This window comes from Condylostylus longicornis, unplaced genomic scaffold (genome assembly GCF_029603195.1).
Source record: "Condylostylus longicornis isolate FDR11 unplaced genomic scaffold, ASM2960319v2 ptg000055l, whole genome shotgun sequence".
Lineage (NCBI taxonomy): Eukaryota > Metazoa > Arthropoda > Insecta > Diptera > Dolichopodidae > Condylostylus > Condylostylus longicornis.
Genome location: NW_026578024.1, coordinates 14,974,350 through 14,989,944, shown reverse-complemented (window position 1 = coordinate 14,989,944; position 15,595 = coordinate 14,974,350). Strand labels below are relative to the sequence as shown.

The following is a 15,595-nucleotide window of genomic DNA, read 5'->3' as shown; positions in this document are numbered from 1 at the left end:
TTTTGATAAATATTGTAAAAGAGCGAGAAAATTTTTTCATATATAAATGAATTTTTCAATATAAAATCTTGGCTTAAACGATCGTGATAATCATTTTATTCTGAAACTTGAAAGCGTTTTGAACGATAAAGGAGTAAAAATTAAAAAAAAAAAATATTTTGGAAATTGAAAAAAATAAACGGAAAAAGTAATAATTTTTTTTCTAACGATATTTTTTGTGAAAATTTTGTGTACTGTGAATAAGAAAAAGAAAAATCGAAACGGATTATTTAAAATATTTACGAAAATTTTTAGTATTTATAGCTTTTGAGCTATAGTGGAAAAACTGAAATTGAGAAAAAATAAATTAATTTTAAAATATTAAAATTATTATTTTTAATTATAAATAAAATTAATTTCAAATTGAAAAAAGGATTAAGGATTAAAAAATTTTTTTTTGTTATAAAACCTGAGTTTAAAATTTTTTTTAAAAAATTTAAATTCGAATTGAATAATTAATATTAAATTATAGAAAAATAAAAATAAATAAATATTATTATTATTTTAAAAATCTTGTTGTTAATTAAAAAACGAAAGAATTTTGGAAATCATTACGAGCTTTGCTAGAGCTACAAATTTTGGATTAAAATTATTTCAGAAAGTAAGTATATGACCTTATAAATTATTTGTAAATTTAATGTGCAGTATTGTAGATTAATTAATTTTGAATTAATTTTGTTGCCAAATATTTTGATATTATTAGATATTATGTCAATTGTGTTTAACTAATTATTAAATTAATAAGATAAAATCAGGATTTATTCGCAAAATTTTTTAATTTTAAAAAAAAAATGCACTTTTAGTATTGATCCTGTTGATTATATGAAGAAATTTTTTAACAATGAATAAATTAAATAATAATTATAAAAATAACCAGTGCATACTAAATAATAATAATTAGTGCAAATTATAGTGGTGATGATAGTATAAAGACTAAAACTGCGTTAATTATGTTTCTAAAATTAAAATTTAAAGAATAAGAAATCCATTAAAAGGATTTTTAGATTATAGAATTTTTTTTCTAAATATCGTTTTCTGAAAATTTAAAATTAAATTAATTAATTTGAAAATTCCACGGGACATACTTTTATGAGGAATTAAAAAGTGGCAATAATATTTCATCTAATATTCGATATATTGGAAAATATTGAAAAATATAAGGAAGAGGTGTTTTTGATTTTAAGATAGTTAAGCATTGAATGCAATACAAATGAATGAAAAGAAAAATATTATTTATAAAAATATTACTTATAGGTAAAAACAAGTGGATAATAACAATTAATTTCGGTAGCTATTGATACTTATATAAAAAATATAGTGCTATAAATTAGAAGGGATTGTGTTTTTGAAGTCTAGATTTTCTTTTTAGTAAATTATAATATTTTCTTTTGAAATTTGTTAATTTTAATATATGTATATAATATATTTATTAAAAAAATATTAAAAGCCACAAATATTAACATGTTATACAATTATTGGTATTTTGGAAACTACAATTTCTTTCACTCTGACCGAAAAAATAGTTATTGGCACCAGAAAAACTGTAATCCTTACTAGATTTTGATCCCTTCAGAGTTATAAGTATTGGTATTGAGAGAATATTTATGTACAAGTTGTAGTATTCCTTAAGTGAATTGTAATAAGTAATCACAAAATCATATATTTCATTCTGCAGTCACTTTTACGTATTATAAGCACGAAAACTTATTCCAATATGTCAAAATTGGAGCAAACACAAAATAGGGAGAAAAATGTTGTTTACTCGTATTACAAAATACGTACTTAATGTGCTGAATTTGCCTTATAAAAAAAATAGCGAATATTGACAAAAACTTTACGCGTATGATCACCCGACTGCAGATCAACGTCATTTATGAAAATCATTCAAAACAAATCATAAACTAATTATTAAAGTAATTAAATATAAAAATTTTAAAAGTATATCATCTATTTAAATTTAAACATTGATTGATTAAATACAAAATAAAAAAGATCAAAATGTTATAAAATGACATTAAAATGGACGTCATTAAATTTTCCATGAAAAATTTGCAAAAAAAAGTACGTCAAATTTCATGTGCATTAGTGAAAATTTAAAATATTTTAATAGATTAAATAATAATCAAATTGTCATTACAATTAATGCATAATAAAATTAATTTTGTCTTTTAGCACATTGCTGATTATTTTCATAAAAATCATTTTGTGTACTCGAATTCATTGTTCCCAATAATGTCAACATTTAACGTAATGTGAGAATTGAAAATTATTTAAAATTAAATATTTCATATACATACATATATGCGCATAATATTATAATTATCATTTGATTATTAAAAATGATTTAATTTATTAGATATAATCTTATTTTAATTTACGGTAATGAATACATTAAAGAAAAATTTCAATAATAAAACATAAATTAAATCACGATATGAAAAAAAAATTTATTTTATTTTAAATAATGTTTATTTTATTCACTTTAAAATTCCTTGTCAATTAAATTTTATAACAGAAAATACCTTAAACTATTTCAATTTTTAATATTAATAAATTAGATTTGAATTATTATGGTCAACTCCAAAATTCTGTCACGATTTTGTGTTAATAAAAATTCTATTCGAACTTTGTAAATATTAAATGTTTTTCTTTTTAAATAATTGAAGTAAATCTCCCGTATTCTTTTCATATCGAAGACGCAGAAAAATAAATAATTTTATATCAATTAATTAAAACGACAACTCTGATTTTTTTGACAATGTCATTGAATAGAATGCGTGGTTTTAGTTTACCTTCACAATTATTTTGTGTTGTACTCGTAGTTGCGGCAATAAATAGTTTTTAATGAAATGTTGCATTCAAAACTATTTATTCTAACAAAAAAATTTAATCTTTTAAAATTTTCCACAAGGTCTGTTGCTTCCATTACGCAAGCAATTTCTAATTCAGAATGAGATGAATATTTCATTATGACTTTCCTTGATATTCAATAATTTTTAACTTATTGGTCAACTATCAGCTACTTTCTAAGAAAGATAATTTAGTTAAATATAATATTAATTAAATACTAATTCTTATTAATTAATTATAATATTACACGCATAGATTAAACAGCTATTTTTCATACACACATGTAACTATACAAATGCACATTTGCAATATTGAACATGAGTAATTTTAAATTGTTTTTTTTTTTTTTATCTCAAGGACGCATTTGATGTAAAAGAGTTTTAAATTAATCTAATATAAATCAAATCAAATTTTTTATTTCATAGGAAATTCATCTATATATTCTTTGTTGCATTAAAAAATAAATAATTTATAATCTATATAATTCAATTGATTGCAATGAGAAAAGTATTGCATTAAATTTTTATGAGATTCTTGAATTTTTATAATTTTTTTTTTTGGGGAATACCATAAAAACAGAATTCATTGATATCAAATTAATGAAAACTACAATTATTCAAAATTAATAAATTACTTAATTTACTATTCATATAATCTTAATGAATTTGCACCCCCAAGACAATACAATCGTACTAATAAAAATTTGAGTATGTTTGTAAATAATTCATTTATGTTATGTTTCTTAAATTTCAACTTTTACCTTACAGCAAAATAATTACTTTGTTAATAAAATATGTTTACTATTCGGGAAGTATGATCTTATTGCCATTGGTCTTTTTGAGATTTAATACGTTCTCACTTGCCGAATAAAAAAACTACCATTAGTAGCTCCAAAAGAGCCACTTTCACTACGTCCATTTGAAACCAAAAACTATGGATTAGGCTCAGTGACGAAAAAAGTTTTTTGAAGCTGGTGCTTATATTCGAAAACTGAATACGTCCTCAAATTTTTTTTTATTTCATTTCAAAGAATATGTACATATTTTTGATTTTGATTTTAAAATGATTGTGAGTTTGTATAAAAACAGAACTAAAGAAGAGAACGAAAACGGCGAACGATTTGCGTTGTTCCTTATGAATTTTTACATTTCGTCGCTGAAATCCGAATTTCCGAATTCGCTCTTGTTTTATTTTCACCCTTAAAAATATGGTTATATTTTTCAATTATTGAATTCTTAGGTCTAATCCGAAATATTAAAAATTATGTTCGGCCAACTGTCAATTATGCCAAACTTAACTATGACAGAGAATTGTCAGAAGTATGAGAGTGTTACAAACGAGTTTATTATTTTTTCAAATCGTTAAATTTAAATAGTGTATTCCAATATTCGATAGGGGATGCAAATTGAAAAAAAAATACATAAAATTGCGAATAATTTTTTTTCATTAACCTGATTAACACTGGATAGATTTTTGATCAAAGTGTTTTGTAATATTTGGAATATTTAAAAAAAAAATAAAAATGTAAAAAAGATAAAAATAAAAGTTAAAAATCTGATATTTTTTATGTTTTAATTATATAACATCTATCAATAAAATTTTTACAATATATTTCTACTGCACTATAACTATATTTATATGAATAGCATGTGTACGAGTACATTAAAAAAATCGCTAGACGGTAGCACGCGCATTTTTTGCTCTTTTTTAATTTAAATTAAAATTACTTTAGGTTTTTTTTCTTTTTCTTTTCTTTGAATTTTTAATAGCATTGTTGAATTTTGAAAAGCGATGAAATGTTAAATGGAAGCTTTTCTTACAAACAAAAAAAAAATATGTGTGAAACAGTTGCGTGATTTAAATTGCTTGAAAATTTTCATATTTTGTTTTTCCTTTTGAATTTTATGATATTTTGGTCAGAATAGTTATAGAATTTACTACGAATGATTATATAACAAGTGGGTCATTATGAATTACTGCTTTTTAACGATAAATGTATGTATGTATGTATATAGTTTGTGTATGTTTATTGCATATTTGAAAGACACCACATTGTAAAAATATCAACATAAGATTTTCTTCTGGGGTTTAAAATTTGAAAAGACTATTATTAAATTTTGAAAAAAAAAAGAAAAGCAACAAAATGTGTGCATTTAAAACTTAAAGATTTTTCTTATTTTTGAGCTTTTGGTAGCGTTATTTAAAAATTCTAAGAAAATAATTAGGGTATAAAAATTGGGGTATTTTATACAGGATGATTCAGTAAAGAGTACAATATTAAGTATACAGGGTGATTCAGAAGGGTATACAAGAACATATACCATTACGTATTTATTTTAAGTCCTTTGTTAAATTGTTTCTTTGAAGGCCCTATCTTTTTCGGAGCGAAAGTTATAATCAAACAAACTTGGCTAAGTAGAAATTTCGTAAAAATTCGTTAAAATCCCTGTATCTCGGAAACCCTTGAAATTTTGCTCTTAGTCCGGAACAAAAGTTTTACCCATTTTCAACCCTCTAACCAATGGTATATGTTGTTGTATACTTTTCAAAATCACCCTGTATATCATTGTTAAGTGTAATGAAAATGGGTAAAATTTTTGTTTAGAACACAACCGGTGTCAAGTTTTAGCAGTTTCTGAGGAATATAGGATGATAAAAAACTTTCCCGAAATTGATTTTTTTTTTTGAAAATGTTGCGGCATTCGTTTAACATAAGCAAAAATGACAAGTAAACGAAAGTAAACATTTTGGTCAAACAATGTCATGTAACTGTTTTTGTTATGTCTTTTTGTACGGTATGTCGTGTAAATTCGTATATTTTTATTAAAATATTTCAACATTCGGATACGAAGTGAAATAATAGTTAACAGTTTTGTTTTTTTTGGCGGGTAAAAAATAATATCTACTTAATATTTTATTCAAATTTTATTAGTATATTTTGAAAGTACCAAAACTGTGAGCTGATTAAAGCTGATGTTTCAGTTAAAACAAAAAGAACATAATATAGAACGTGGTACAAAAATAATGCAACAAATCTTAATCAATTATGAATGAAGTAAATTTATTAAAATTAATAGTGTATTGAACCATTAAAAAGCAATTAAAATATAATTTAATTACATTGTTAATAAAATAATACACTATATTCTTTGTTTATAAAATTTTATAATCTCGTTTTACATATAGATATAAGAATAACCTGTAAGAATTTTGTGCTTTTAAAATAAGTTCATAAAACACACTATTAAATAATTATTGCAAATTATTAAAATAATAATAATTTCTAATAAAAAACCTTTGATATTTTGCATTTAAACCTGTTGCTTTTAAATTTAATTACTCTTATTTTAATTTATTTCTATAATTGTGTTTTTTAATATAAATGCAACAGATATTGAGAAAATAAATAAACAAGATTAAGAAGAATGAACTAGAAAATAATTGATCTAAATTTATTAGATCAATTATTTTATTAGGGTAATTTTTTTTACAACAATAAATACTAATTAAATTTATTTTTTCTTAAAAAATTGCATTATAAAATAGTTATTGTAGTTTAATTTTGCCAATTAACAAATATTTTTCAATCTCTCACTGTTCCAAAATATTCTGCTACATTAAAAAATTAAGGACACTATATTTGCTATTTGCATGTTAAATGTGGACTTTATAGACTCTCATATTTTTTTTCAACATTAATTGAAACCATAGTCCTCACCATTTGAAAATATTTTTAATTTATTTATTTATTTTATTTCTACCTGGCAATATAAACTAGACATTATAAATACAAAAAAGTAAATAAACTAATCAAAAGTAAGTAATAGAATTGAAAATAACAATTTAAAATTTACAAAAACAAAACAAAAAAAAATGAGTTAATGTCTGGGAAATTACATTAGAGAAAATCAAAACAAACTGTCAATTCCTTTCAAATAACTATTGTTTTGTGAACATCCTGTCCCGCCGACAACCATTAACCTCACGGCTAATGTTATTAGGGAGACGATTTTAAAGTGAAGCTATTCTGATAAAGAAGAATAAATGGATCTTGCGTGATTAGTGGCGATGAATCTCAACCATTCACAATCTAGAAGAAATAATTACGACAATCCCCAACGACAATTCTGCTGCAAAAGCTATGATATAGCGATAGTTTGGCTATTCTTATATAAAGTTTCTTCTTGGCAGCAATGCTGTTAAACCTCGTCTATATTCCAGCTGCAAATCTAGTGCTGGTATTGAAGATTCCTCTCGATTATATCAATTCATAATATCCATAGAAGAAACCACAATGTCACATTAAAAGATAGAAGAGAACACCACCGGGTTCTCCATTTGATCCTTGTCTCCTTATAGTCAGAAAATCAGCAAATCTACAAAGGAATCTAATTTATTTCTTTTTTTTCTGAATTTCAAATTTTATATTAAGAATTTTTAACATATACTCGTATGTGTATAGGTATGTACAAATTAGTCAATGAATAATTTTTTTTATAATGTAATAATTAAAATAAATAGAAATTAAATGTTTGCATTAACATACTAATTAAAAAGTTATTGAATTGATTATTTTTAATTATCTAACGGAAGTATTTGTTTTATTATTTAAATTGTACGTGAATATGCTTGAAACAATGTATAAGATGCATGTGTAAAATATACATACATACATATATGGAAAAAATAATCATTTATATTATTAATATGTTAAAGAGCATTAATTTATGTACTTATAAATGTACTCAATGCGACAACAGATTTTTACACGGTAATTTAATTTTGACAAAGTGTTTTTTTGTTTTAAATCTTCAATGGCGCCCGAACATTGTGCTTGCTTAATTACGCCATTTTGTGATGCCATTTAAATATGTTTTGCCGTTTTAAATATGTTTTGTTCCAATTGATAGCAAACGTTAATCGAATTGTAATTGATAGAATCTAACTTCAGCAATGTGTCATCGCTAACGTTAAAAACTTTTTAGCATTTTAATTGACAATTTTGACTTTAATTCTTTAATGATTTATTCTTAAATAATTGATTGCTTTACATACTTAACTTAAGCCAATCAAGTTGAAAATCAAATAATTAGAGGAAGCAATCCTGAAAAATGCAATTGATTAATTTTTATTCACACCAGTGTTATTGTAAGCAATTTATTACATCATTTTGTGGAAAATAATTTTCTGTAACATTTACATATGAAAATTATAATATATTTAATTGATTATGAAATATGAATTGACATTTAATTTATGATAAATAATTCAATATTTAATGCACAATATTTGTTTGTATACAGTATTTAGTTAGTTATTTATTAAGCCCTTTTTGACATATGATAATTTAATGTAAGCTATTATTGATGATAAATGTGTTCGTATATAATTTTGTTATTAATTCTCGTTATAAAATTCTCGTATTTTGAAGATTAAAATTATATAAAATATTTAAATACTTTGTAATTAATTAAGAGTACAGTAAAGATGTTAATTTATAAGAAAAATACAGCTTAGAAGAATAATTTAATTACTTAATTATTGTTTTAACCTTTTAAATTACTCCTTAATAACTTTAATATAGAAAACTTATTTAATTGAATTAAATTGATTTACATGTTTAAATAAAACAAATTAATGAAAAATTTTACTTAAAAAATTATATAATATAATTATTGAATTTCAATTTCAAAATGTTGATCATTTGAATTTTCTGCTTAAAAATTTAGAAATGTTTAAAATTTGAGGTCTAGAAATTTTGACAATTTAGTTATTAAAATTTATTTCTGAAGAACAGGTAATCTGTTATACAAGATCATTTATTTTATTAGTATTATTATTTGTAATATTTAAAGAATAAAAAATTATTTTGTGATTCATAATTCTTAAACTCAAAAGTTGTAGTATTTAAATAAGTGCACGCAAGGTTATTATTCATTTATCGTGTGATAGAGTAATACTTAAGCTATAAATTATATTTTATTGGCTTGTTATTATTTTAGGCAATTGTTTTCTTCAGTGTTGTATATAAAAAAGTTCAAGGACCTTAATTTAATCCGTAATATTTTTAATTTTTTGTCATTTTGTGGAATGTCATTTAAATTATTATTATTTATTATATACATACATAAGTATATTGAAAAATTTTTAAAGGAAATGCTTTCCAATATAGAAAAATTTATTAATCATTAAATTTTTGTATATTTAAGTGTAGGTAATATCAATTTGTTCATTGATATTTCTTCGGTACAAGGAATTACAGATTATACCAAATGTTGGTTGTATCAAGTCAATAAACAAAAGAAGTTCTAAGGAAAAAAATCTTCAAGTTCGGAAATACTTACCAATTTCCAACTGAAAATAAACTTGGGAACTCTTAATGCAATTTAGCTATGCATATAGCTATAAGAATTATTTTATATATGTACTATATATTTTTATATATATATATGTATATATGTACAAGTCAGAATACCCATTCTATGTCATAAAAAAATTTATATTCCGAACTTAAGTATGTTTTCAAAAAACTTCAGAATTATTGAAAAACACTAGTGCGTTTAATTTATCCTATATAATCACGTTGGCAAAAATTGTACTTAAAGGATGGAAGGCTAACGCTTCCGAGGATTTTTTCATTTTAAATAATTGGAAAATCTCTATAACTATTTTAAAACTAATTTTTTTTATAAAATTTTTGCTAATTCATTTTGTTTTTGTGGTTGTTGTTCATTTCACACGTGGGCATTTTAAAGTATTGTTTGCAAAATACAACAATTTGTAACCTACGTACATGTACATATAATTATCAATATAATATGTCATTAATCACTTCTATATTCTCAGCAATATGGTAGAAATTCGTAATAGGTCTAAAATGTAAGACATTCATCACGTTTTTCTTTGCTTAAACACTAATAATAGAAAAATATTTCATTGTATTCCGATCACGTAAAAAATTTTTAAAACCCTTTAAATATGAATAATTTTCCTGCTTCAAAATGAATAAAAATAATAATATAACAATCCGAATTTTGGTATAATACTATCTCAATCAAATATACTTTAAATTGCCTCAAAAGATAAACAAAAAATCAATTAATTTTTTTAATAATCACTGAACTTATATAATTTTTTTTTTTTTTCATTTCAGAAACAGTTAATATTATTTGACATCTATTTACAACATATTAAAGACGCAAACCAGACATCGTAGTATACGTTATTTGAAAAATTAAATTATTGTCAAAAGTGGCAACTTGTTTTTTTTTTATATTAGAATAATAAAATATTAAAATGATAATTCAATTCAAAACAATTAATAAATCAATTAGAATAAAGTAAAATATTTAATTTAAAATTGAATCAGAAATTTTTAATACAATTGGAAAGAAAATTTATTTAAAACAAATTATTTAATTTAAAAATTTTATATAAAATTTGTGATATAAAGAAAAAAGAAAGCCTTTTGTGCATATTAAAGCTTATAATTGTATAATTGCCAATATGAAGCTATTTAACAAGGAAAAAGATTCAAGGGGTAAGTAATTGAAATTTAAAATTTATAATAAATATTAAGTGAATAATATTTTATTATAAAGTGATATTTTGTATTATGCTAAAAATTTCACAATTCTTAAAATCAATTCTTTCCTACGATTGCAAATTATAATATTGGTACTATATGTTAAAATTAAATTACCTCAAATTGGTTTAAAGTAGAACTTTATGGAAAGTTAAATGTAATTCATGGCACTCGTCGCCTTTATGGATATCACCTTAGTGCTGCTTCTATTCCTCTTTAAAACTTTTACTCGTCATCTAATCAAAATTTTTATTTTATTTTATATTTCATTTTATACAAAATTTCGATCTACGTACATACATATATTATATTTTCGATCAAGATAAAAAAATCGTAATTTTAACGCTATTTCATACTTATTAAAATATTTAAATAAAAAAAAAGTTTTGCAATTTGATGATTTATTTTCAGATGAAAACTTGACATTCAAATTATTTTTTTCAAATTTTATTCAATTTACAAGTTATTTAATTGATTTACAAATGGAAATCATGAATTCAATTTGATAAATTTGATAAAATTTTGGAATTTCAAATATTGCACAAAAATTAAATTTAAATTAGGTTCCATTATGCATTATTTTATTTTAAAATCATGTTCGCGCAATAGAATTTAATTCAAACAATTTAAACAAATCCAAATTTAATATTTTTCTTTAATTTTAAACTCAGGTAAAAATATTTAAAAAAGTTTTGTAAAAAAATTTGTTTGTTTATTCAAAATGAGGTTAAAATTTTAATTTTTAATCAAAATTATTGAATTCTACATTAAATTAAAATATTATCATATCATAAATGATGTTTTAAAACGAAAAAAGAGAAAAATATATTTTTTTTTATTATTGATTTTATGTGAACAAGTACGGCCATTTATAGTGGTTATATTTGTTAACATAATTAAAAAAAAATAAACCAATAAATTTTCCATACTGGTTAATTAGCGGATAAATAATGTCAAACAAAAAAAAATATGGTTTTTATGCAGGGAAATAAATGTAAATTTAAAAAAGTCATCATCGATTAAGCAGAAATTTTAAAATCATTTATAATTCAACATGATATTTAAAATAGAAAATTAACACTTTTGACTCAATTTATTTAAAATTTTTGTTTTTATATTAAAAAATGTGATTTTTTTTAACCACCTTACGGCCACCAATTTATTAATAAAACTTAACCATATGCATTTTGATACCATACACACGTACTTGTACAATTGCACGAGCACATATACAAAAAAAAACATTATTTAAATTAAAATTTTTAGGGAAATATTGTACATAATTTGAATTTAGACAAGTTTGTTTTTAAATAAAAATATTATTTTTAGTTAAAATTTACGAAAGAGTTGCAAATGTCAAACAAACTGTCATATCCTAATAACTTTTTGACATTCATCGTGGAGAAAAGTAGTTTCAAATTTTATAAATTTATTTGGAAAACCAGTCGTTGATTTTCGCTAATTATAGATGTAGAATTATTTCAAAATTGTTTTCGACGAAGAGCCATTATCAATCAACAAAAGATCATTTACCAATTTAATTACATCCCAAAAAAGTTCAAAATGTGCCTTACCATGTGTCCAAAATCATTAAACCGATCAGTAACATTACTATACGGAAATAGATGGAAAAATAGATCTCAATTGTCAAACTAATCAAATTTTGGGTTCCTTTGTAATTAATTAGAGAAAGCTCGAGTCTAAATGGTTTTATCATTAACACCAACTTTCTTTCACTGATTTTCCTTACACATACTAAAAATGCAAATTTCAAAATTAAATGAGCTAGTCCATAACATTTGTAATAAATACAATAATAATAATTTAATAATGAAAATAATAATGAAATAGTGTAATAAAATAATAATGAAAATAGCATGCACAATAATTGTAATTTTTCATGTTTTATTTTACTTACTTGCCATAAAGCATAATGAATAATATGCAAATTATTATTAAAATATTAAGTATAAAGGGCATAAAAATATAATTGAACTTGACTGCCACCAGGAGGCAAATTTCATACATTTTTTCTTTTAATCTGCATGTCAAATTAAAGTGCCCATTTTCAAGCAAATGTGATTGTGCAAGGTAATATATAGGAGAGCGAGTAAGGTAATGAGATGAAAAATAATTGTGATAAAACTTATTTTTTTTTTTCATTAAAATTTGCACTTATAATTGATATTCAATGAACTTTAAAATGTTTGTAGGTTTTATTTTTTTTATGTAATTTTATCGCGAATTTAAAGTTTGTTAGAAGAAAAATAACCTTGTTGAAATAAAAACAATGAAAAAACAAAAGTTAAAATAAAAATTTACGAACAGTTATATTTTGTCAAAGATGATTTTTTTATTAATTTCGTTTTACTTCGCTCAAAAACTCAACGATCATTTTGACAACTGGGAACGGTAAATCGGTTTATGTTTTATTAACATTCCGTTTTTTTTTCTTTCTTTTTTTTTTGCTTTAAAATTTTAAATTAATAAAAAAAATTTGCGAATAAATTAATCATTTCGCTTTTATTTAATAAATATTTATATGTATCAAAGGCAGTTATTTAAAAAGTTATTAATTTTTTGTATGTATATGCGTGTTTGTCAGTGAATGTGTAGTAGGTTTTAGTTTATTTTATGATAATTTATTTTTGATAAAATATTTGTTTCAATTTGAACAAATTCATTTTATAGTTTTATTTCCAAGGATAACATTTAAAAGAAATTTGATTTAATTGAAAACAAAAAATAAAACTTAAAATGATTAATGATTGAATGAATAAATAAAATGTATAATTAGAAGAATAAACGATAATAATTTACTTTCATTCATTATAAAATTAATTGATATTTCTTTATTAATTACCAATGTTAATGAAAATAATTTGACACTGACAGAATATGTCATTTTAATTACATTCTAAGTTAAAACTGTTTAAAGTACAGTTTCATTTTGGCAAATACAAAAGAGGAATGTATTTAGACAATAATAAAAGGTGGCCCACTATTCCGAAATTTTGCGACACTGAATGTTTAAAAAAAAAAGAATTGTTCTTTTGTGAACACAAAACCGAATTCACTTCTGTGGTCACAAGAAATTAAGTTCAGTTTCGCAGTTTCTTATTTTATTAGAAATTCAAATTTTTCCTAGTTTAATATGCATTCTGTCAAAACTTGATAAATACTTATATTTATCTCACTTATTTTCAAGGTTATTAATGTAATTATTTATTAAAATTTCGTTTTAAATTTTTCTGTAACTTGCGATAAATAAAAATATATAAATTTGCGATAATATAAACTGCCTCATTTAAATTAGAACGTCAAATAATATTCTGACACTTTGTGCAATTGTTGCTATTATACGTTAAATATACCCATTTATAAATTCATAAATAATCTTTATTAAAATCTAATTTTCATCCTATTAAATAAATAAAATTTAAGCTGTACGAGTATACGAATGTATATGTTTAATATTTTAATTAATATGATATTAAGACATTATGGGATTACATTGAATACTGTACAACAAAGTAATTGGTGTTAATTATTTATTATCTTAGATGTATAATTATTATGTTAATTTTTACATCAAGTGCGGCACTTTGAATAATATGTAAATACGTATACATGTTTATAAATACAGAACAACTTACAACCGGAAGATAATAAAATTTTTCAATATTTAATATTTTATAATATTTACAATTAATTTTTCTCAAATAATTTTTTTTTAATAATAAATATTCCTAGAAAAAGTTAATCTTAATCATTAAAATCATATTTATTTTTTAACTCGGCCTATTGATGCTTTATGCCTTTTATGTTTATAGCATTAACATTGAAAATAATTTATATATATATATCTACATATAAAATATATATTATTATATTGTCAACAATTAACATGTTATATTATTCGACTTACCTTGACATTGGTATATTTTACTTAAAAATATCCATGTTCATGTAAAAATAAACACTTATGTAAATTAAATCGTAAAAAACCACATTTCTATATTTGTATGTATGTATATTTTATGTAAACATTATACACATACATGTAAATTTTCTTTTAATAAAATCTGTACAAAATTTTGTATTAAAAATATAATAATTTGCATAACAATATTTAGTTCGTAAAAATTATATTACGTGTTTTGAGCATATTGTTAATTAATCAATTAGGTGTTAGTTATTTTTCCTAAATTTTTCTTTTTTTTTGTGAAAAGAAAAGAATTACGTGCCTAGGTTTCATGAAAACAGCAAAATGTAATGTAAAAACTGTTTTATTATTTTTAAATTTTATTGAAACAATCGAGAGGATGTTGTAAATATTTTTCAATATTTTTTAATAGATCACTTATGTCTGTATTAGTTTAGAACTTTATGCCCAATTTTTCCGATACACTCCAGTATTAAAATCGCTGAATATGATGAAGATCAGTAAATACAGTTGAAGGACATAACAAATAAAACATTATATAATATTTCCGTCAAAAAGAGAATTTTTGCACCAACGACCTTTTGCAATAATTATGTAATGTTTACAACATCCCATTTTTGTCGATATAAAAAAAAAGTCTAAAATATACATTCAAACATCCCAAAATTTCGATAACATAGAACCGGAAGTTTATGTTAATCAAATTATAAGAGCTCATGTTTCTTGAAAAAATTGACAAGAGTACTTTACAAATTATAATTTTAATTTACTGTTGTTTTCCTTTTTTGCAACGGCTAGTAGGTATTTTTAGGTAATTACGAACATAAAAATTCCATTATTTGAGCAAAAAAAAATTCGACTATTACGAGTAAAATAGTAGTTTATATATTTCAAATCCGCAATACAACATTTCCTGGCAAAAATAGAAAAAATCACTGAAACTATTTTTCATGTTAAAACACTAAATATAGCTTATAAATTCAAATATGATTGTATATTCAAGAATATTAAATAAATAATTAGTACTATCCTCCAACATCATTTATCCAATATATACGTTAAAGAGTGTGAACAGCCCATAATACACTTGTCAAAATTAAATTCAATCAATATTCTATAATAAAATCAATATTCTATAATCTATATATTATTATTTACAACAATTTTCAAATTTG

At 22.3% G+C, this 15,595-nt stretch overlaps 1 protein-coding gene across 1 annotated transcript in view; it reads left to right on the top strand.

The window, feature by feature from the left end:
- Positions 1-500: 500 nt before the first annotated feature.
- Positions 501-15,595, top strand: part of LOC129611875 (scavenger receptor class B member 1) — a 33,244-nt gene continuing 18,149 nt past the window's right edge. Inside the window, exons 1-2 of the mRNA XM_055525285.1 lie at positions 501-640; positions 10,043-10,429. Coding sequence (XP_055381260.1) covers positions 10,396-10,429 — 34 coding nt within the window. The 5' untranslated portion in view covers positions 501-640; positions 10,043-10,395. The remainder of the gene's footprint in view (positions 641-10,042; positions 10,430-15,595) is intronic.